The sequence below is a fragment of the Girardinichthys multiradiatus genome, chromosome 23 (genome assembly GCF_021462225.1).
Source record: "Girardinichthys multiradiatus isolate DD_20200921_A chromosome 23, DD_fGirMul_XY1, whole genome shotgun sequence".
Classification (NCBI taxonomy): Eukaryota; Metazoa; Chordata; class Actinopteri; order Cyprinodontiformes; family Goodeidae; genus Girardinichthys; species Girardinichthys multiradiatus.
In genome coordinates, this window is record NC_061815.1 from 19,409,182 (window position 1) to 19,433,414 (window position 24,233).

The 24,233-nt window shown below is 40.3% G+C and overlaps 1 protein-coding gene across 2 annotated transcripts in view; it reads left to right on the forward strand.

Moving 5' to 3' along the window:
• Positions 1-422: 422 nt before the first annotated feature.
• Positions 423-24,233, forward strand: part of ankhd1 (ankyrin repeat and KH domain containing 1) — a 33,545-nt gene continuing 9,734 nt past the window's right edge. The window contains exons 1-26 of one of the 2 annotated variants that reach the window (XM_047353738.1): positions 423-873; positions 3,396-3,549; positions 12,888-13,011; positions 14,773-14,920; positions 14,998-15,145; positions 15,227-15,460; positions 15,562-15,656; positions 16,157-16,312; positions 16,672-16,753; positions 16,966-17,157; positions 17,287-17,396; positions 17,554-17,641; positions 17,998-18,125; positions 18,219-18,362; positions 18,481-18,583; positions 19,482-19,744; positions 19,856-20,158; positions 21,002-21,425; positions 21,528-21,667; positions 21,774-21,885; positions 21,972-22,117; positions 22,236-22,378; positions 22,957-23,170; positions 23,330-23,505; positions 23,643-23,805; positions 23,889-24,029. In XM_047353738.1, coding sequence (XP_047209694.1) covers positions 598-873; positions 3,396-3,549; positions 12,888-13,011; positions 14,773-14,920; positions 14,998-15,145; positions 15,227-15,460; positions 15,562-15,656; positions 16,157-16,312; positions 16,672-16,753; positions 16,966-17,157; positions 17,287-17,396; positions 17,554-17,641; positions 17,998-18,125; positions 18,219-18,362; positions 18,481-18,583; positions 19,482-19,744; positions 19,856-20,158; positions 21,002-21,425; positions 21,528-21,667; positions 21,774-21,885; positions 21,972-22,117; positions 22,236-22,378; positions 22,957-23,170; positions 23,330-23,505; positions 23,643-23,805; positions 23,889-24,002 — 4,380 coding nt within the window. In that variant the 5' untranslated portion in view covers positions 423-597 and the 3' untranslated portion in view covers positions 24,003-24,029. Of the gene's footprint in view, positions 874-3,395; positions 3,550-12,854; positions 13,012-14,772; positions 14,921-14,997; positions 15,146-15,226; positions 15,461-15,561; positions 15,657-16,156; positions 16,313-16,671; positions 16,754-16,965; positions 17,158-17,286; positions 17,397-17,553; positions 17,642-17,997; positions 18,126-18,218; positions 18,363-18,480; positions 18,584-19,481; positions 19,745-19,855; positions 20,159-21,001; positions 21,426-21,527; positions 21,668-21,773; positions 21,886-21,971; positions 22,118-22,235; positions 22,379-22,956; positions 23,171-23,329; positions 23,506-23,642; positions 23,806-23,888; positions 24,030-24,233 lie in introns of those variants that run through there. The other variant, XM_047353739.1, reaches the window with a different exon arrangement.

Below are 24,233 nucleotides of genomic sequence, written 5' to 3' on the forward strand. Positions count from 1 at the left end.
TGCTGTAAAATTCTTGCAAAACTGTCAGGGGTTCTGAAAAATAATCCATAATAAAAAAATTATATATTCATATTAATAATACACTGAAGTAACACAGCATTGCCTTTTTCATGTAAATACACACTTAGCAAGTCATGGAAATTCACAGAAACTACTAGAATAATAACAAACTGTTCTTCCATGTAAGCAAATTTCCCCTGTGAGTTTAGGTAAACTAATAAAACTAGTAACTAGTTAAGTTGGCCTACCATGTCATGTTCGTTCTACAGCCTCGTGATATTGGTAAACCTAACATGACGTTGCAGTCTCACGTTTGACAAGCAGAAATGTGGACCAATACGAAATAGAGAACCATCTTGTTCAGCCAATAAGGTTAAGAGGATTCTCCACAGAGGAGGTCTTTCTGAGAAACAGTGCGTATCGGGTTAGGTTGTTAGAAAGTTAATGGCTGGGGGAAAGAGAACCTCCTCAACCCTCGCTTCGGGAGAGTTTCTGAATTCCCTGAAGTAAAATCAAGCAAATATCTTCCAAGAAAGCGCCTGGACGGACGTTTAAGTTAACTACTAGCTCGTTAACACGCGTATCGTGAAAATAAGTATGCAGGATGCAGTAGCCGGGACGGCAATGCTGACGGACGGCTTCGAGGACGAGATTGACTCGGTGACTCCTCGCTCCCCAGTGGCAGGGATGGGGGTAGGAGCGACACCAGGAGTCGGACTTGGAGGCATTGGGATTGGTGTAGGTGGGAAGAAAGTGCGCTTGTACGGCGAACCCGGTGGACCTGCCACAGAAAGACTGGATTTCAAACTAGCGGCCGCGGCCGTCCTCTCCTCGGGTCCGGGATCCGGCAGCGACGAAGACGAGGTTTCCGAGGTAGCAACGCTAAGCTAGTTAGCTTAAGCTTAACCGTTGGCAACCACCCCCTCCCAGGCCGCTTAAATTACGTACAATTAACGAACACAGTGGTGAAATAGTGTATCTGCTCAGTTCAGAAGTTTATGAACAGCTCGATGTCAACGGTGTTTGGTAAGAAGGTGGCAGTTATTCATACCAACAGGCTGAAATGTTTTATTTATGCATCGCAGGCTTTGGCCACGGCCTAGTTCGGGTGGAAGCGACGACGGCCTCGTTCGGTGCTGTCGTATCGCAACACCCATCACAAGTTTGCTGTCTCTCAGCAGCTTTCCAGCCACAGCGTATGCTAGATGTCCAGAAAGCATCGGACGCACAGGGCCAGCTAAATGCCAGCCATTTCGTAGTTGTGGTGCAATTACGTCACTTTTCCAAATCATGTAAATTAACCGGGATCCTACCTCTGCGAACTTTTCCAACACGTTTAGAAAATCACGTTTAAGCCGAACTACTCTGGTGGTCCACATTTGGTTCTGGTAAATAAGCAAGCTTTTTTAGTTGAGCCTCATTTACTCGTCTGATCGCCACCAGTAGATTGATTTGTCTCGCCACATATGAGAACAGCTTGGATACATGTTGTGATGTGTCCAACTTTCCACGTCTGTCACGCAGACAGATGTGATTGCATCTGTGGAAGCGTTTATTATCACATTAGATGTACATGTTTGATATGTAATTGTAAACTAGATGGGTAGCAACCCAACTTTTGGGGAGATTTTGTGAAAAACGTGAAATTCTACTATTCAAATACAATATTTTATAACTGCACTCCTTGTTTATTATGAGCATTAACTGATATTGACCATCTGTGACAAAGCCGTAGTCATTATTAGATTGTTTGATGGTAAATACTTCACTTGCACAAACTGGCAAAGTTCTTTATTTTGACATTTGCACCTTACCTTTTAAAATTTACTGTCAAAAGGCCTACCGGCAGATCTTTGTGGGATGTGGAGAGATTTGACACCACTGACCTTTGGACATTGTTCCTGTAGAATTCCCTTAATTATTCTTTAGTAACATTTGAATCATGGATTGTCTCTCCGAAAACCTAAAGTCATGACAGTCGACTAAGTAGATCAGCTGACACCACTGTCAATATGGTCTTTCTTTCTTTGAGCATCTGCTTTGTAATAGTGAATGAAGACAATACCAGTATTGCCACTTAGACTTAATTCTGATTGTTGAATCAGGTTGCTAATATATGGCCTCTATGCATTGCTTACTGACTCACCCAGTCTGTAGAGCAGGAATAGAACATTTGTTGTTGTGTTTTACTCCAGTGGAGAGCTTGCTACTCTGGGCAGTAGCTAAAATCTGAGCCCCAGGATTAAGCAGATGCCATTCTAGGCCTTTCCAGCTCTCTGGATACCAACACTTTGGGAGCTGTAGTTCGTTTAATATGGAAGACTGATATCCATTGTTTATCATAAAGGCCTTTCAGAACTACATCTCCCATATGGTGTTGTGCTATATAGTATAACTAAAATCCTTCCCTTCTCATATTGGCTCTAGGGACCAAAGTCTGAAAACCTGCTTTAGTTTAAGTGGACATATGTAGTTATTATTGGTCCCTCCTAAGCTTTTGGGAGAAACTGCTTCTTTAACTCCTTAGTGACAGTGATTTGGAATCCATCTAGAACAAATATTTTATAAGAAAGAACAATGTTTCAGTCAATTATTGATGTAATTAGTCAGTAGGTTGAAAAAATCGTATAAAAAGTTAATGCAGAGCACTTAATAACGAAATAGCAAACATTTGAAGTTATGTTCTAATCATTTCTTCCTTCTTTCCTGTATGATTGTAAAAATTTAGCCATTATTGTGAAACCAGGTGTTATATACAAGGTGTCCTAATATGTTCTCCATTTCTAACATGTTGAAGCCCTGTGTTGGGTTTATGAAGAGTGAAGTAACGGACCAGATGGAAAACATTACGCCAAACATTTTCCTCTGGATTTTGGTTACCTTTATGAAAAAATGATAATTAATAAAAAAAAAAATGTCCCTCGAGTTTCTTAAATGTATTTATGCGTGCAAGAATAAACTATCTGCAGTGCAAAACATGACAACATAGTGTGCCAAAGTTCAGGTATGAGACCGCAGTGGTGAATTGTGTCCGGCGTTATGATTCCTCACCATAATAATGCTCCCTATGCTATGACTGTTGTCCCTGCGCTCCTTTTTTTTACTTCAGAGAAACTGTAAACAAACAAGAGCCACATGCCTGGTCTTTTTATAGATAGTGGGCTTATGTGGAGGGTGTGGGACCACGTTTATACAGTGTAATTACTGTAACAATAGTTACTTTATTTCCTTTACTGATTTGTTGTATTTGTCATTCACTAATCCAGACATGGTCATGGTTTTCTTTTGTATGATAGCTTGCTGATCAGATACAGGGTGATATTAAAAGCTAACTCAAAAATCCCAGCAGCCCAACACATTTGAATTAATCACCAACCGTTTCCTGTCTCTCTTAGGTGGAGTCATTCATTTTGGACCAGGAGGACCTGGATAACCCCATTATGAAGACAGCCTCAGAGCTGCTTCTGTCCAGCGCTACAGACGGAGTAGATTTGAGGACTGTAGATCCAGAGACACAAGCCCGACTTGAAGCTTTACTGGAAGCTGCAGGTACGACAGCTTTTGTCTGACTTAATTTCACTTTGGGATTTAGCACGTGGTAATGTGCTGTTAAACACTGCATTAATGGTTACACCCATTTTTAATACTAGTTGTCTGAAGTCATGCTTTAACATACGCTAACTTTCAGTAAGTAGGACCACACCTTTTTTTCCCTCCTAATCTCCTAAAAAGCTGGAGGCCTTGCATTGTTCAAAGGAGACACAATCTTAATTTTTTCCAAAGTTGACATAACTTCCTGAGGTCATTGGAAATTCTGTGTGAAATTTGAACAGCGAGACAATACTGCTTCTTTACCAAGCCACAATTTACGTCTGTTTTAAAGGTGGAAGGTTATAGGAATGGAGTAACCCACTTATCTCTGCTTTCCCCACTTTGCTACTGCACCAGCCCTGTCTGTTTTGGGTTGTACTCTAAACTCTTAAAGAACGCTAGAGCCACGCGGTGTGTTGAATCGCGGCTGTTATTGCAATTTTGGTTTGTGTAATTTTTAAGTCTCACACATAAAAATTTCAGCTTGTCAGTAATGTTTTTGGCTAGTTGGATGGACTTTTAGTGTCCTTTATCCCCACACCAGATCTAGACATTAGGGATCAAGATGCTGGGATAATGTACTCATGGAAAAGAACGATAGTGTGGTAAATGTGGGTTAAGAAAATCATTATTGGCATTGCAGTATTCAAAAATAGGGTAATGTCATGTTTTTCTTAAACAGCGCGTAGTGGGTATCGTGGAGCCTAAAGTAACCGAGTTAGGAGCCAAGGCTACAATGGCACTGCAGACAAATGCGACCCATGTCCGACTTTTTCATGGAAGTCAGAACGGCCAAAATCTGATCTTTTTACCTCCAAAAACATCAGAATTGTGCCACCATATGTGGTACTAAATTGGGTATGTCGTGTTGCATTTCATCCAACTTTTACGTCATTGTCCTGGTTCCGACTACGCATCCACACAGACTTCTCTACAAAAGTAGCAGTTACTGCTCAACTAAAGGCCGTTGCGAATAGTTGTGCCCTCTGTTTTCTTACCTTTCTTCGTCTCAATGTGGTCATAATATTGTCGGCTCCCATTGCTCAACAACTTAATAGTGACAGAGACGCCGACATCCATTGATCTTCCGTAAACGATGCGCCGCTGTGTGACGTCTACATTCTCCATCTGCGCATGTGGGTCGCTTTGGGGTTGTGAACCGTTCAGACTGAAGTCTGATGGCGGTCGCATTTAATTAGTAGTTTAAGCGACCACTAAAAAAAAAAAAATCAGATATTTAGCAAAAGATTGGACTTGAGCATTAAGACATGTAGTGTGAACGTAGCCTTATACAACCACGTGCCAAACTGAAAAAACTTGCCTTTTGATTAATTCCTAAATGCATGTGCCATGCTACACCTCTGTAGCTTTCAGTAATATTGTTCCCAACAGTTCTGGGTGTGAGATGGAGCCCTCTGCCACGGTACATTTTGGACTGACGACAATTTTATTCAGGAGGATGTTTCATACCTACTTTGACAACTGAAGAATATAGCAAATTTTCTCTTTTCTAATCGTAGCTTAAAATAATGTGGTGTCGTGATTCTAAAAATGTCAATCAGTAGCAGATGGCTTAGTTACTGTGGTTATTCCAAGGGTCATAATGTATCATATTTAATATTAGTAAACTGACCCAAATAGGAGTCAGAAACAGATTAAATAAGCAGAAGGTGTAATGCAATAAAAAAAGAAGAAATACAATTAAAATATTGTATTTTTGAGCATTATCACAATTGTCTCCATCATTTATGAAAATACTTCAAGTGAGATCTGTAATGGGATGAATGACTATGATGAGTACAAAGTGGGGTGCAGACTGGCGAATGAGTGAACTGACCCAGAGCCTCTAAAACACCATTCAGTAATCAATCATTCTCAGTTCTTCTGTGTTATAAAGAAAGCTATTACTAGGATCTCTTTCTAATAATGACCTTAGAAATATTACTTCAAAGTTGAGGCTATAAGGACTAATTGGGTTTTATTTAAAAAATAATTGTATTAAATAAAATGAACAAAGTATTGATAAACATCATAGTTTATTTCGTCTTTAAATTAAACTAATAATTTATGATGGTAATACGCAAAAAAGTTTAGTCCAAGTTTGTAATGTTTGACAATTCTACAAAGGCTGTAATTTGTCTTGTTTGATGTGTCTTTAAAGGCCATAGGCCTACCTGCTAGTAATGCTTGTGTTGGGATCACATCAAGTAGTTTGACAGGGGTTTGGGTAACATTTTTCATTAGAACTTGTAATCTCTGTTTAAGAAGGTCTGTGTGCATTAATCCAGTAGGGCTGGGTGTCCTGGCCTCATTTGGGCTTGTGAACATTATGATGCAGATTAACGCTGGAACGTGCTTGAGCCTCAACCGCGTGCGCAGGGTTTGTGTTCAGCAGCTAATGGGTAATCTCACCCTAGTCTCCTTTCTCCTGAGCTAGTCCTTGCATAATGAGCCCCTTTATTTTTATAAAAAAGCGCAGACAGTCTGAACATTTTTATTTGTGACACGATAGCTTTATTTGTGCTCAAATAATTTTCTATGTATTTTGTTTTATAATATTAGCAAAAAGACAAATGTGTAATGTAACTAGAGATGATATAGCTTGTTCCAGATAATCCTGTGCATGAATAAAATGGCAAAGTACCTGCTCTGTTCAGTCTGTTGCCATGAAAGTTTTCATTCATCTGGTGATCTATGGTCGTTAAATACTGTTCCACCACCAAATAACTTTAATACGATGAGCTTTCCTAAATTTCTAATTCCCACATTCTGTCGGTAAACATAACATAACTAAAACTGGGAGCTTGTGTGGAACAAACAAATATTCTCACTCTTTAAGTTTGAGGACTCGGCAATCAAATGAAGGTTTTCTTATGGAAGCTAAACATTTATAGTTATGGCTGCGTAATGGATTTGTTGCTCTTCCCTTTTTAACTACACAATCAAAATAAAATAACATAAATGTTTCTCGGTCTTCCCTTTTGTAGTTTAACTATAACAATAGACTAGAAAGTGAAGTTTTTGGATCTGGTGACACTTAAGCAATACAGAAACACATTGAAGGAGCGATTTGTAGAAGTTCATTGTAGTTACTCAGAAACCAGTCATTATGGTTTGGACTTTTATTTTCTTTAATATGAAGAAAAAGTCAGTTTTGGAAAAACAAACACCGGGCTGCTAAAGGAACTCAACAACTAGCCTGCTTAATGATCTTCCTGATAGGTTAGACTATGTGGCCTGGCTGAAGGTGTGGGTTAGTCCTTCAGTCCCGTCGGTCACCTGTCACTGCTGGCAAGTGGAGGTGACATCAGTAGTAAGCAAGTGTAAAGTGTGCTAAAGGCCGATGGTCAGTGCTGAGGCTAAAAACGAACCCTTACCCCCTGTCATGCTCTGTGTTGCTCTCCAGCCAAGACTTTTAGCCATTGTAGGATTTACAGTATTTCATTTGAGGTTATTATTTTTCAGATATAATTTTACTGCACTACACTTACCTCATGTAGGGAAATCCTAATACTTACACACAGTTCTCAGAAAAACAACTTTAGATTCCATGTTGGACTTACAACACATTTTGCTAAATGATTACCAGTGCCCTGCAGACAAAATTACAACAAACACGAGCTATAGGACAAATCAGGCGTGGAATATTAATGAAAGCATCTGTTAACACGAGCAATAAAAAGGACCTTGACTATTATCTATGATTCTCTGTAATTGTTTAAATAGATGTAATCTAAATGCTATCAGAATGGTAATTAAATGATTGCCTAAGACTTATTATGATATTATTATACTTATGATATTTTTGATAACGATGAGTTTGAGATGCATTGCATGCATGTGCAGCCCATTCCAACACCGTGGCACACAGCAGGGGCTCTTTGGAAATCTGCTGCAAATATTTAATTTTCCCGAGGCAAGCTTTAGAGAGCCAAAAAAAGTTGCTTTCATTCTGATCATTTTGATTGGGCTTCCGGTAGACTAGCATATGACCAAACCTACTTGTAGGAACAAGGCGGGAAGTCTGTATGACTTCAGATTGCTTTTTCAAATTTTGTTTCAGGGATTGAAACAAAACATTGTATTAAAAGAAATATATAATTAATACTAATAACAAAAAGAATTGGACTTAAGGCCTTAATAACATAGTTGAAAAAATGTAAAAGTAAGACTTGCAAATCACTAGTATAAAAAAATCTGAAGTTAATCATATTATATTTGAATAAATCAAACAGGGAAAATGTAAAGTTCAGATGTCATTATTTGAATGGATCCGTCTATGACGGTGCGTCTTTGTTTTTCATTGAGGCCAGGGGTGTGCTTCAGGTTGTCATGGATTAATCTTTGTTTTCCCTATGGTTCACGTTTGAAATGGGTGGATCAGCTGTTTATAGCAGGATGTGTGAAGCTGCAGGGACACAACCCTACTTCCCTGTGTGAAGTCTGGAGCTCTGCAGCATTGCTGCACCTTGTTGCACCCTAACTATCAGCTGTCCCTAAGACCATGTTGAATTAAATTTGACCACAGTGTCTTAAGCATGTGCAGCAGTCTGACATAAACAAACATAAGACAGGAAAGCTATAGAAATGTGATAGTATATTTTAATATAAATAAATTAAGTCACCCCTAGTTCTTGACAACATGATCAAATTCCATGTTTGAATTGACTTTGGCTCATGGGTTTTATAAGGCTGATATAATATATAATATTTATTTGGCCAACATATATATTTTCATTAAAGTATTTGTGTACAAGTGGGTTAAAATAATCGATCTGTAGCAGCATCTTCTCTTTTTCTAAGCCTTTGTAGATCTGATGGTAGAAACGGTGCAGATGGCTCACAAGCATTATGCTACCAGATCTGCTTTAGCTTGCACATAGCCTTGAAGTACAGATAATATTCAAGCTACTTGCTTTCAAACCCAGGGCTGGTCAGAACTCGTTGTTCACTAAGCTGCAGCTGATCGAAGGCTGGCTATTATGGCAGCAGCACACATATTGGTGCCCCACTGACTCCTCTGGGATCTGCCTGTAGCTGTTGGACTGACACAAGGATGTAGTGGCACATATTTCACACCTCTGCTGCCTATACAGCCACAGCAAGACTCTCCTGCCTATAAATGCACATCTTCGTGGGCCCAGTATGCTGAGAAGAAGCAGGTGGCAGATATAAAAAAATGAAATATTGCCCTAATTTACTTGCTGGTTGATGATATTGGCCTACTTTTAGTCAAAATCTGTTGAATGGTATGGAAAATGTAACCATCCCGATCTTTATTTTTATTACATATTGTTTTAGCAGACACGTCTATGCAATAAATAGACATAAAAGATGTAAGAAGTAGTTGCTGCACCGAATAACAAACATTGGTATTTGGCCCCATTATATATGGCAAACATGTCATCGTAACTTCATTGTGTACATTATGAATGTTGCAAAGAACTCTTTGAAGTGCATAATATTTGTTAGCTAATATATTCTGTCCATAATGTATTCAGTCTGCTGGATCGAGTCCCACATCTGACCCTGATGAAAGAAGAGGAGGAAGCAGAGGAGCAAGGAAAATTATTTCAGCCCTGCTAATACAGACAGCTCAGTATTCACCAATAAAATGACCACCACATGTAATTTGGTACAACAGTGTTAGGTGTGAAATTAGTGATTGATTTAAACTCTGTGAGAAAAACAACTGGAATAAACAAGGAAGTTCTTTGGTGTGTTCGCTGACATTTTCTGTTGTCCAGAGTAGGCAGAGTAGGATAAATGTTCTTTATTAAGCAGTACTTGTTGTTACGGTCGAGGAGAAAATTAATAAAAGTATTTTTACTTTTTGTTTCTGTTCCTAAAGCAAATAAGTGCATTAAAACAAAATTACAACTCATTGGCAATGGCCCAGCTGTTTATTGTGATCTTAAATGCCTCCTACAATCATAACTTTTAGACCTAATCCTGTGATTTATTGGTGTTAAATGTAACTGTTACATCATTAGGTGAAAAACTGTAACACCACTATATTTTTAGCACCTTGATGCAAATTCCAAATGTAATTGTTTAAAACTGACTTATTTTGCTGCTACAGTACCAGAGGGGGTGTTTGTTATATGATATACTCGTTTACTGGTGTATTTCAACCCAGTGCAGTTATATCAAAGCTCATGTCGTCAACGTAAATATGACAGTTAGGGGTGTAGAGGTTGCTTATGGGTAAACACTCTGAATAGGTCCTTTTGTAAATTGAAAACAAATGTTTCAGTGTCCGGGCTGTTAGACTAAACAGAAAATAACAGGAACTTTGTGACCTTTTGGACGTGAATGTCTTCTGAAGACACTGCATAAATACGTACATTTAATGAAGGATTTCAGTGAGTTAAACATAAAATGGTGACTTGATAGTACCATGATAATGTTCTTAAAAAGCAGTAGTTCAGAAAATCTGCGAGTTTTTAACTAAAAGGTTAAATGTGGATGGTTTGTTTGAGGCTTGTTGATGAGTTGACATCTGATGGCTTATCTCAAGTAATTTTCAATCATAATAATAACCTACCAGCTCACACATTGTTAGTCAAGCTGAGTTTTGCTTCAATATTGACAACAAGTCAAAGCTCACCAAAAATCTTTGCAGCACCCGAGGACTGTCTTTACCTCTGTGAAAGCTCAGGCTGTATTTATGGTCTACTAAAAATAGTGAAGCATAAATAGGTAGAAGTTAGCTGACAAAGATGAAGCAGTTCTCATGTCTGTACACCGCTGCATTTATATAAAAAAAAAAAAAAGCTCCCAATGAATCATTTCAAATGTTTCTGCTTGTAAAATTTGAATTAAACTGAAAAACAAACTAATCTCTTAGATTAGTTGCACACCTTTAAACTAACCCCATCATAATCCCACAGCTTTACAAAATATTTGCCCACTCTACCTTACAAAGTTCTCTTCATAAATCTACATGATTGTAAAGACAGTCCTCTACTGTTGTCCTGTCCAGTTTAGGTCTGGGCGTTCTTTTCTTTTCTTTTTGTGACTTTATGTATAGTTTTGATTCTTAATAATAGAAATCCCTCTTTGTTTTCAGCTTTCTAATAGACACTAGGGCTGCAACTGATTATTATTTTGGCAGTTGACTAATCGTTGCAGCCCTAGCAGTGACCCAAAACTATCTGGTACTTATTCCAATTATAATTTCATCCACCCTGATGAACTCTCCAGTTCCATCTGGAGAAAAGTAACCACAGCTAATGATTCTGTGACCACTATGTTTCACTGTAGGTATGATGTCCTTTGATAATTAAAGTGTTGTATTTATGTCAAACCTGGATCGGGAAATTGTGGCCCGAACGTTAAGGTTTGGTTTCATCACACATTCTGCCACAGATTTAAGCCAGACCTTGACGTTTTCTTTGGAGGAAATGGTTTCTGTTTACACCCCTAATCTTTAGTCTCGATATTTATAGTTGGGAGGAATTTTCTTCAGGTCCTTGATGTTGCTGAAGGCCTCTTGGCTTCTCCCCTGACTAATTTCTGTTTGGGTCTTTTCAGTAATTTTGGGGAAACCTCCAGTTTCTGTAGTGTCAACCACTGTCTTCCTTGCACCATGGTACGCATGTAATTCTGAGGATTTTATTTATTTAAGAATCTTTTGACTGATAACTTTTGTATAATGAGATCTTTTTGATTCTTTGTTACTGGACTTTGGTTTTAGCTAAATGAACGAAGTGAGAAAATGTCTGGAAGAGGTGTTTGCACTTACCTAGCCAGGTTGTTGCATCTTTTTAATGGTTTACGTTTTTTCTAGCAGATGTTTTTAAATGTTGAATGTTAACTAGGTCTAACAAAAACTTGCTATTTTAATAGGGATGTTCACACTTTTGAGGCCAGGGACACCACTATATGTTAGCTGTTGTTGGGTATTGGTTTCAGGTGCATGGGAATAAATAACATCACACGCAGTAATTTCCTAACTGATTTGTCTTCCGATCCCACATTATGTTTAGCTTGTCTTAGTGAAGTAAACGTCTTGCTTTCTCAGAGTACAGTAGAAACAGTTCTCTAATGACCAGGCGATATTTCCCTTTTGCTCTAGAGACTTGTAAAATCTTGGCTTCAGAACTATACAAACTTTACTTATAGTGAGAAACACTTCAAACCAGGGCTACGTTATCAGGAAAGTGTACAATATACAGTAATATTGCTGAATGTTGGCTTTAATGAAATGACTAGCAATAAATAAACAATAATAAAACTGGTAATATCTTTCACCATTTGGTCCATGGCAAACTTCATGATTTTACTCCTTTACATCAGAATTTTATTAATTATACCTTAAACAAGTGTCATCAACTATACTACTGGCACATGGAGCATAAACACACGATCCTTAAATAATTCCCCAACATTTACTGCAGTCCAAGTAGTTCTTTGTCTTGTGCATATTGCACACACTGTTGTTGCGATAACGATACATTTGCGAGATATTGTGCAGCCCTGCTTTGAACAACCAGGACAGAAGGCTCACATCTGCCTAACAGACGAAGATGCTTTTTATGAAAAATAAATCTTTTTTCTGTCATTTAATTTTCATTGTAAAACATGCCTGCTATGCCTAAACTCAAAGATGTGGCGCTATCATCCAAAAGAGATTTTTGGGTCATCAAATTAGTGATTTGTTTTTCTGTGTTGTCCTTTTTCTTGTTTTTGCCTCTTATTCTCCCTTTTTGTTTTTTGTTTTTCCCTTTCATAACAAACACATTTTTGTCTCGTGGTAATTTGACTTTTTAATGTTTTTTTGTTTTTGTTTTTGTTTTTTACTTTTGACCACTGCCTCTAGTTTCTCATTCCTCTCAGCCATCTATAATTCATCTATATAGGTTTTTCTCTTCAACCATTAACAACTTTAATCTGTGTTGAGTGTAAAAAAGCACCTTCCTCCTTCACTGCATTCCTCGTAGATGTTGTAACATATCTGAGCTCATACAATTGTTTTAAAAATAAATATTATTTGTACTTTTTTGGGGGGAATATAATGTATGGTACTGCATTGAAAGTGGTGACAGGACATGTTGAGCAAAATTAACAAATGCTTGTGTGTGTGTTTTTGTTTTGTTTTTTCCTGTGTGTGGGTTTTTTTCATCTCGTTTGTGTATGCTGCTACTAACCCTGGAATGGATTGGCTGGACTGGACTTGCTTCTTCATCTGGTCTGGTGTGGTTCTGCTCCCCTGTGGTTTGCATTGCCCTATGCACCTCTGCCTTCTTGGTGTTCGGCAGGCATCGGTAAACTGTCCACTGCCGATGGTAAAGCTTTTGCAGACCCTGAGGTGCTACGCCGACTAACATCTTCTGTGAGCTGTGCGCTGGACGAGGCAGCCGCCGCACTGACCCGAATGAGAGCCGAAAACACACTCAACGCCGGCCAAGCCGACAAGTATGTATCTCGCCCGCTCTTTCACGGTTACTCTTTTAGATCTCTTCTTCATATACAATTAACTTTAGATGTACAGTGCCTTGCGAAAGTACTCGGCCCCCTTGAACTTTTCAACCTCTTGCCACATTTCAGGCTTCAAACATGAAGATATAAAATTCAAATTTTTTGTGAAGAATCAACAACAAGTGGGACACAATCGTGAAGTGGAATGAAATTTATTGGATGTCAAACTTTTTTAACAAATAAAAAACTGAAAAGTGGGGCGTGCAATATTATTCGGCCCCTTTACTTTCAGTGCAGCAAACTCACTCCAGAAGTTCAGTGAGGATCTCTGAATGATCCAATGTTGTCCCAAATGACTGATGATGATAAATAGAATCCACCTGTGTGTAATCAAGTCTCTGTATAAATGCACCTGCTCTGTGATAGTCTCAGGGTTCTGTTCAAAGCACAGAGAGCATCATGAAGACCAAGGAACACACCAGTCAGGTCCGAGATACTGCTGTGGAAAAGTTTAAAGCTGGATTTGGATACAAAAAGATTTCCCAAGCTTTAAACATCCCAAGGAGCACTGTGCAAGCAGTCATATTGAAATGGAAGGAGTATCAGACCACTGCAAATCTACCAAGACCCGGCCGTCCCTCTAAACTTTCATCTCGAACAAGGAGAAGACTGATCAGAGATGCAGCCAAGAGGCCCATGATCACTCTGGATGAACTGCAGAGATCTACAGTTGAGGTGGGAGAGTCTGTCCATAGGACAACAATCAGTCGTACACTGCACTAATCTGGCCTTTATGGAAGAGTGGCAAGAAGAAAGCCATTTCTCAAAGATATCCATAAAAAGTCTCGTTTAAAGTTTACCACAAGCCACCTGGGAGACACACCAAACATGTGGAAGAAGGTGCTCTGGTCAGATGAAACCAAAATCGAACTGTTTGGCCACAATGCAAAACGATATGTTTGGTGTAAAAGCAACACAGCTCATCACCCTGAACACACATTTATAATACCCCACTGTCAAACATGGTGGTGGCAGCATCATGGTTTGGGCCTGCTTTTCGTCAGCAGGGACAGGGAAGATGGTCAAAATTGATGGGAAGATGGATGGGGCCAAATACAGGACCATTCTGGAAGAAAACCTGTTGGAGTCTGCAAGAGACCTGAGACTGGGACAGAGATTTATCTTCCAACGAGACAATGATCTAAAACATAAAGCCAAATCTACAATGGAATGGTTCACAAATAAACGTATCCAGGTGTTGGAATGGCCAAGTCAAAGTCCAGACCTGAATCCAATCAAGAATCTGTGGAAAGAGTTGAAGACTGCTGTTCACGAACGCTCTCCATCCAACCTCACTGAGGCAAGAATTTCAGTCTCTCGATGTGCAAAACTGATAGAGACAAACCCCAAGTGACTTGCAGCTGTAATTGCAGCAAAGGGTGGCGCTACAAAGTATTAACGCAAGGGGGCCGAATAATATTGCACGCCCCACTTTTCAGTTTTTTATTTGTTAAACAAGTTTGGCACATCCAATACATTTCTTTCCACTTCACGATTGTGTCCCACCTGTTGATTCTTCACAAAAAATTTGAATTTTATATCTTTATGTTTGAAGCCTGAACTGTGGCAAGAGGTTGAAAAGTTCAAGAGGGCTGAATACTTTTGCAAGGCACTGTAGGTTGCTAGTGTGGACATGAGGCGTATGTGTGTCTCCACCTGTCACCGTGGCAGTAATTGTAGCAGTCTGGTTATTTTCAGCCGTAGTTTAGCCGAAGCGTGTTCAGATGGGGATGTCAACGCTGTGCGCAAATTGCTGGATGAGGGAAGGAGCGTCAATGAACACACAGAAGAGGGGGAGAGCCTACTGTGCCTCGCCTGCTCGGCTGGATACTACGAACTTGCGCAGGTATGAAGCAGATTTAGCCTGTTTTACAACTTTTAATCTGTGTTTCTTTACCTCATCATTTAACTTTTTATCGCCAGGTTTTGTTGGCAATGCATGCCAATGTGGAGGACCGGGGCATTAAAGGGGACATAACACCATTAATGGCTGCTGCCAGCGGAGGTTACGTGGACATTGTCAAACTGCTTTTGGTCCACGGGGCAGATGTTAATGCACAATCCTCCACAGGTAAAACTTTCTCACGTAATTCCCAAAGAAAACCTTAAATTTTCAATCATCTCGATGATTAATTCTGTTCTTGTCCTCCAGGCAACACAGCTTTGACGTACGCGTGTGCCGGTGGCTTTGTGGATGTGGTGAAGGTGCTGCTGAAAGAGGGTGCAAACATCGAGGACCACAACGAGAACGGACACACACCTCTCATGGAGGCAGCCAGCGCGGGCCACGTGGAGGTGGCCAGGGTACTTCTGGAGTATGGCGCCGGCATCAACACACACTCCAATGAGTTCAAGGAGAGCGCTCTCACCCTCGCCTGTTACAAAGGTCTGAACTTAAATAATGATGTCTTTGTGTTGTTTGAGTGTCCTGTCAGTCATGTTTTGGCCTAACCCTTTAAACTTCTTACATGTCCGTGTTTGCTGCAGGTCACCTGGATATGGTTCGTTTTCTGTTGGAGGCCGGAGCAGACCAGGAGCATAAAACAGATGAAATGCACACAGCGCTGATGGAAGCTTGCATGGTGAGCATCTGACCCAAACCTTAGTTTAAACCGAACACTTAAGACACCAGATCTGATGGATTGATATCTGCAACATTCTAGTGACTTACTATACAGATTAAACAGGTAAAATGTTAAATAAAACATTTGGTTGTTTTTTTATTTCTTTCAATAATGGGGTTTTATTCTGGGATTCTGTGGTTGTTTATTTATTGCCCCTTCCATCTGCAATAACTGGTTTATTTATGTTTAGGTTAACTACTTCTACCTCTTAAAGTGTAAGCAGGATATTCAAATATGAAGCTCGATGTATCTTAAATGTACCCTTAAAAATAATAAGTTAAGAAACCAAATATTCAGTTAACCAACTGAAGATAATTTTCTTTATTCATATAGGTCATACATTTTTGAGGATCCACAGTGACAACCATGAAATTGGCCAAATTCAGCCTAACTGGAACATAGTAGTATGGATTTATTCAGGTGCTTATCTCTACATTCTCTGTGTCTCGCTGTCCCAGGACGGCCATGTGGAGGTGGCGCGGCTGCTGTTGGACAGTGGAGCACAGGTCAACATGCCAGCTGACTCCTTCGAGTCGCCTCTCACCCTCGCAGCTTGTGGAGGACATGTGGAGCTCGCAGCGTTGCTCATAGAGAGAGGCGCGAATTTGGAGGAGGTATATTTTGGAAAGAAACTCTGGCCATTCTAGCACAAAAGTTTAACATTTTTATTCTGTAGAGGTGCAGCTACAAGTATGAATTGCAATTTTTCTTAGTTGGGATGAAATGCTTCCCCACAGCTGTTAAGACCTAGTTCAGTGGACTATGTTTTTTAAAATGAATTAACATAATTCGTTTTTTTCTCTTTTTTTACAACAAGGGTTATCTTTGAAAATCACATCATGATTTGTGAATGAGAATATCGACTATTTATGTAACAATTATTTCTTAATTTGGAGTGTGGAATATTTAACCTCTCCACTAAACCCCATTTCCACATCAGTGATGTTCATCCTCATCTTCTGCTTGTGTCCAGGTTAATGATGAGGGCTACACTCCCCTGATGGAGGCAGCAAGAGAGGGCCACGAGGAGATGGTGGCACTGCTGCTGGCGCAAGGTAGGAAACACATTTCTTTCCCTCATGTCTGTGGAATGAAACTTTGACATCCAATCCTACTTTGTCTCGTACTATACTGCTGTTTATCTGGCTTTTATTTTGAAACAGAAAATTGGATCAATGAAGATTCCTTAAAGGAATATAAATGTGATTGGGGTGTTGTATGTGCAGTTTTTTCTATCTTTTAACGAACACTTCCATGTGTGTTCTAGGTGCAAACATCAATGCCCAGACAGAGGAGACCCAGGAGACTGCATTGACTCTAGCATGCTGTGGAGGCTTTCTGGAAGTGGCCGACTTCCTTATTAAAGCAGGAGCCGACATTGAGCTGGGCTGCTCCACTCCTCTTATGGAGGCTGCACAGGAGGGCCATCTGGAGCTGGTAAAATACCTGTTGGCCGCAGGTGAGCACGAAAGCCAGAGCAATAACGATCTTTGAAAGGATAAGGATATATGTCATCAACCTGCTGTAAGAATCCCACACTTACATCTTCTTAATTACAAATACCACGTCTTCTTTTTCTGCACTCCAGGAGCAAACGTTCACGCCACCACAGCAACAGGTGACACAGCCTTGACGTACGCGTGCGAGAATGGACACACAGATGTAGCAGATGTGTTGCTTCAGGCTGAAGCCAATCTGGTATGCTCTCAACACTCCTAATCAGTCTTATGGGTGTTAATGTGATTTAAGTAAAGCAGGAAATGTAAAACTACAGATGCACTTGAAAGGAAAAAAAACACACCTAATTGCTGTGTAAAAATACCCTGAAACCTGAAGTAATTCCTCTGATCTTTAGGAACACGAGTCTGAAGGGGGGCGGACGCCTCTGATGAAGGCAGCAAGGGCAGGACATCTGTGTACAGTGCAGTTTCTTATCAGCAAAGGTCTGTTGTTATTCTGCTACTCATATTTATTGGTATAGATGAGCTTTTAAAGATGATTTCTTCAGCATAATTTGTTGAAAATCTAAGATGTAGACCTGAGGTCAAAATGTTCAATGTGGTGCATTGCCTTTTTTTTTTTATCGGATCTTTCTTAGAAAAATCCTGCATTATTTGTTGTATTTTATTCCTGTATTATGTGTTATATGCAATATTAAGTTACTTTGTTATTTAGAGCCTATTATTGATGCAGTGATGCCTGTATCTCTTGAATTGTTAATGCAAGATGTCACAGGCTGTCTAATAAATCTCATAAACTGTAAATTAACCATGTGGATGTGTGTTTTTCTCTTGTTTAGGTGCTAATGTGAACCGAGCTACTGCCAACAATGACCACACCGTGGTGTCCCTGGCCTGTGCTGGAGGGCATCTGGCTGTGGTGGAGTTGCTGTTGGCGCACGGAGCAGATCCCACACACAGACTCAAAGTAATGCTCCCATTCCCAACATGTAGTTTACTGAGGCTCATTATGCACCTCTGATTGTTTTAAATGTGACACATAATGTTCTGTCTTTTGTAGGACGGCTCAACCATGTTGATAGAAGCTGCTAAAGGTGGCCATACTAACGTGGTGTCCTACCTGTTGGATTACCCCAACAACATTCTGTCTGTCCCAGCCCCTGACCTTTCACAGCTCACGCCCCCATCACAAGATGCTTCTCAGGTATAAACAGCTTTCTATTCTTTTATATTGATTTAAAAAAAAAAAAAAAAAGGTTTTGCTTCTGTCCAGACACAGCCATAGTCACCTACCTAGAACTAACATAATTTTGTCCTACCAGGTTCCTCGTGTCCCATTCCAAGCTCTCGCTATGGTAGTGCCCCCTCAAGAGCCCGACAGAGCCCCATCAAGCATTGCTACACCCCCACCTGTCTCGAGCAAAGGTAAATAATGCTTTAACCTTTATCTCTCTGTTTTATTTTTGTCAAGAAAAACGTTCCTACACAGTCTTGAAAAGCATTGCTTTTGGCATTTTACATGTCTGCATAAGCATTGAGTGTTGAAAAATATTCTTCTGTGTGAGAAGCGTCAGGAAAGGTTATACATTCTAGATTTATCGAAGCCAAGAATAGTTATATCTGCTGTGATTCATTATGAAGCAGTTTCCCTGAAGATCATGAGTGTCAATATTTTAAGAAACAAAATCTTTTTTAAATATCATGGGGTGATTATTATACAAACAGAGCAGTTTTGTTAGAACCATTTTAAACCCTTACTGTTGCCTTTTTCACACGCTGATAATATTAGTAATTCATTGGTCTGAAATTGATGTTTTCATCTTAAACCAGCTTTAGGCATCATGATATTATATACATATTGACCCATTAATTCCTGTTTTGATATCTTGAGATCAGCGTAATTAAAATTATATTTGATCATGAAAACAAGCTTGAGATTTTTTTTCTCAACATAATGAGTTAATGAAATTAACAGTGACAAAATGAATAAAAATTATTAAATCAATAAAATATTCATATATAATATCTGGGTGTATGAGTTACTGACTAAAAACCCAATGACATGTCCCATCAATTTTAATGCTATTATATGAGTGAAAGTCTACAATTTTGAAAATTGGAACATATAATACTGAACCCTAAACTCTGTAAAAAAAATAAATAAATCGAACAATCTGACAATCCTTTGAGATACTTGAAAAATTTAGTCTCTGGGAATACATCTGAAAGTACATGGGCATCCTGGGTTTGGTTAAGCCATGCATGTTTATTTTGACCCTTTTGTAACTTTTAAACTTGTTGTATTTTTTGTTTTTAAAACCAGCCGTGTCCAAACAGAGACAAGCAGCTCTTCAGTCCGGTGTCCCCAGTGCAGTCTGTCGTGGATCTGAAGCAGAACCTTTGCCGCCCTTCCACTTGTGTCCGCCGTTGGAGTGCATAGTGGAGGAGACGGAGGGAAAGCTAAACGAACTGGGCCAGAGAATAAGCGCTATTGAGAAGGCCCAGTTACAGTCGCTGGAGCTCATTCAGGGGGAGCCGCTCACCAAAGACAAGATTGAGGAGCTGAAGAAAAGCAGAGAAGAACAGGTACACTCCGTCATCCACCTCTGAGCCCTAATTCCAACTAAAATGGTCATTATCTCATGTAAAACTCTATCACAAAATTGTCAAATATAGATTTGGCTATTGTGTTCTCAGGTGCAGAAGAAGAAAAAAATCTTGAAGGAGCTTCAGAAGGTGGAGCGCCAGCTGCAACTAAAAACACAGCAACAGTTCACCAAAGAGTATATGGAGGCAAAGGGCTTAAAAGAAGATCAGGAGGCAGGACAGAGCCAGGGTCCGGGCCCGGGGCCTGGGAGTATGACTGCTCCGGGGGCCCTTCCCATCCTACCAGGTGGTCCACTACCGACAGGCTCTGACACAGACGAAGAGGTCAAAAGAGAGGAGGAACAGGAGCAGCCGCCAGGGGAGGAGGAGGAGGAGGAGGAGGAGGAAGAAGAGGTAAAATTCTCATTTACTATGCCACAATATAAAAATGCACCAATCTGGGTTTTGTGGTGCATTTCCAATTTCTTTCTTTTGAAGAGCCTTATTGACTTGAACTGATTCCAGTTTCTCTTTAAGAACTGGAACACAAGTTGTATAGGAAGCAGTGAGAACATATTTTTTTCTGGTCTTCGTGCTTTGAGCTGTTATTAAATATCTACCCGAGGGGCAAATGAGTGAACTTTGCCCCTCGTGTGTGAGTGAACTGTTGATGTAAACAAAACCAAAATGACTTGAGTTGACGTTTTTAAATTAATATTTAAATATCAGCGATTATCATGGTTAGCATCACAAAAATGGCAGTTTCTGTGTATGTATCCTACAAAATGTAAACCATTGGCAACACTTCCAATTCCTGCCTGTTCTATGATGGACAGCAGCTGAAAGCTCAAAAGCAAAGAACAGCGCACATGTTCAGCCTTCCTGTTATTTACTAAAAGTCTTGCTCTCTCTCACTTTCTCACAGCCTGAATGAATTGCAGACATTTCAGAAAAAGTAGAAAATAGTTTTGTTCTAAATAGCTTCTTATATATTTGTGCTTCCTCTGACTTTATTTTTAAACAATAATACTCAATGGTAATAAAAATGGCCAACTTTGATCCATTCAGCCAAAGCATTCATTCATGCTTACTTTATTGTGTTGACTATTTGAGGCTAGTCACCCATCAGGGACGATCAAGCTGAAAATCAACCAGTTCCACTCTCTGTGCATCTCTACCTGGACGTCTTCCCTTAATGCCACTTTAAAATATTTTTACAGGCTCAAGACGCCTAAGGTGTTTTCTTTGTGTTTTCAGGATGAGGAGGATGATGACGAAGACGAGTGTTCAGAAGATGACGCAGATGGAGAAGAGGACGACTACCCCAAGCTTCCTCAGGTGGCCACAATCTTCTGCAGGGATGGGTCTCAACTGCCACAGCAGCCACCTCTTCCTCCTTCGCCCCAGACCCAACCTCAGCCGCCTCCTCCACCTCTTCAGGCCGCCTTTGTCCCTATCCAGCCCCTGCCAGACTACAACCCTGCAGACTACCCGGGAAGCACAAGCCCGGAGCTGCAGAGGGTGCTGGTGGGGCAGCAGATGTTGGGGCAGCAACAGCAAGGTCAGGGTCAACAGCTGGCTGGTTTAGGCCCAGGAATGATACCTCAGCCAGCTCCAGATGGGCTCATGGTGGCTACACCTGCACAGACGCTCACAGACACACTGGACGACATCATGGCAGGTGAGAATATTTGCTTATTGCAGACAAATTTAGTTTTTACAAATGCTAACTAAACGAAATCTGCATATATGGATGTTTTTTTTCCCCCCCTCTGTACTGCAGCTGTGAGCAGCCGCGTGCCCATGCTAACCACTACAACTTCACCCACACCTCTGTCCCAGCCGCCCACGCAGACGAACCCAATCATTGCCTCTCCCCCTTCAGTCTTGCCCCTGTACCCTTCCGTTGACATAGATGCCCATGTAAGTCTTAAAGCTATTATATGATGGCGTTTTGAAGGCAAAATCAATGAGTGCACACATGAAAGGTACTTTATCCTGTCAAGATACATGTTTGGTGTCCTCACAGACGGAGAGCAACCACGATACAGCGCTGACGCTGGCATGTGCAGGAGGACACGAGGAGCTTGTGTCTGTCCTGATTGCACGAGGAGCCAACATTGAGCATAGAGATAAGAAAGGTATAGAAGAAGAACGAAGATGGGAAACATATCTGCAGTGTAGATACATTGGAAAATAAACATGATCTTATCCCTGTGCTCTACAGGTTTTACTCCTTTGATCCTTGCTGCCACTGCTGGTCATGTAGGAGTGGTTGAGGTACTCCTTGACAAAGGTGGAGACATTGAGGCTCAGTCAGAGAGAACCAAAGACACGCCCCTCTCCTTGGCATGTTCAGGGGGCCGCCAGGAGGTAAATCGCCTCTCCAGTCTACTCGCAAAATATTGCACTTTTAACATTGATTGTTTTTTTTCTGGCATTTTCTATGATGCGTAACTGCCTCTCGTTTATTTTAACTGCTTTTTGACAGGTTGTGGAGTTGCTGCTGCTGCGAGGAGCCAACAAGGAACACCGCAATGTTTCAGATTACACACCTCTCAGCTTGGCTGCTTCAGGGGGTTATGTCAATATCATCAAGATACTCCTCAATGCTGGTGCTGAGATCAACTCTAGGTGAGCAGCTGGATGCTCTGTATACGTTTTCTGCCTCGTATTCAGTTGAGTTAAGACAACAATGTTTTTGTTCTTAAAAATGGGTCTCTTCAAATCAAAGACCTTTTAGCCTTCATTGAAGTTTTCTTGTGCAAATTAATCTTGATATGCCAAGTTCTATTAATATAACATTTACTAGAATTAAGACACATGCTGATGTGATAAACTCACTATTAGGTCAGCCCCTGAGCATAATTGAAACCATAGTTACAACAGCTTCAAAATAGGAAAACAAAATGGAGAATGCAAAAATATTTGCATTTCCATAGTCCTATTACTTATCCCACTGTTTAAAAATTGTATCCATACCTACCCCTCTCCTCGCACTGTATCATCCATCCCTCCATCCAATCCCCCATAAATCCACATTGATGTTTCATATTGAAACTTTCCCAATTAGCCAAAAAAGGACTGAGAACTCTTTAAAAAAAAAAAAGTCTGCTGCTTTTTTACATTTTAAATTTGTAGGAATGCTGTGAAATCCTTACTGTTTGTTTTTTTTTGCTTCTCTGGCCTATAAATATTTCTTTTTTCTACAGGACGGGCAGTAAGCTAGGAATCTCTCCTCTGATGCTCGCAGCTATGAATGGTCACGTGCCAGCAGTAAAGCTCTTGTTGGATATGGGCTCGGACATCAATGCCCAGATCGAGACCAACAGAAACACTGCTCTAACCTTAGCCTGCTTTCAGGGGCGAGCTGAGGTCGTCAGTCTACTGCTGGATCGCAAGGCCAATGTAGAGCACCGTGCCAAGGTAAAGGACTGTAGGCCACCTAGAACTTATCATTTTATATATATATATTTTTTTTCTTTTTATGGGGCATCCCCCTTTTTTAAATGGATAAAATTATTGTTTCAGCTCTTCTTGTTGTGTCCATTGACCATCCTCCTAACTGACTTGTTGTTTATACAGACTGGTCTTACTCCGTTGATGGAGGCAGCCTCGGGGGGTTACGCAGAGGTGGGCCGAGTTCTGCTGGATAAAGGTGCTGATGTCAACGCTCCTCCAGTTCCTTCATCCCGAGACACTGCCCTCACCATTGCTGCCGACAAGGGCCACTACAAGTTCTGTGAGCTACTCATTAACAGGTAAGGGTTCTTCACAAGATCTTTACCATAGATTTACTTTTTTTTTTTTTTTTATCCTCTGCCGCAGTGCTGCCAGTTTTTGTCTTTTTTTTTTTTCTGACTCCTTATGGGCAACACATGGTTCTTTCTATTTTTAGGGGTGCTCATATCGATGTACGAAACAAGAAAGGGAACACTCCCCTCTGGCTGGCAGCAAATGGTGGTCACTTTGACGTGGTTCAGCTCCTTGTTCATGCAAGTGCTGATGTGGATGCTGCAGACAACCGTAAAATCACCCCACTCATGGCTGCTTTTCGCAAGGTGTGTTTTTAATTCAACATTTGGTGGTATCCTTCAGCACTTAAACAAGTCTTCATTACTGAAGCTCTTTCTTAACGTTTAAGGGTCATGTGAAGGTGGTGCAGTATCTTGTGAAGGAGGTCAACCAGTTTCCATCAGACATCGAGTGCATGAGATATATTGCCACCATCGCTGACAAGGTATTGAACTCCTTTTAGACATTTACGGCGTTTCCACCGCAGGAAACTTTTCTAAGAACCAGGGTCAAATCGGACCACAAGGGTAGAAATGTACTGTAGAAAACAGCTCTTTTAGGAACATTTGGTATCTAGTTTGAACTATGAGTGGGGTTTTCCTTACTCGTTACATATATTATGTTTCATCTCCAAGTTTAGACTTCTCTACTGCTTATTTGTAACTTCAAATTATTTAACAGGAGTAATTGGTTT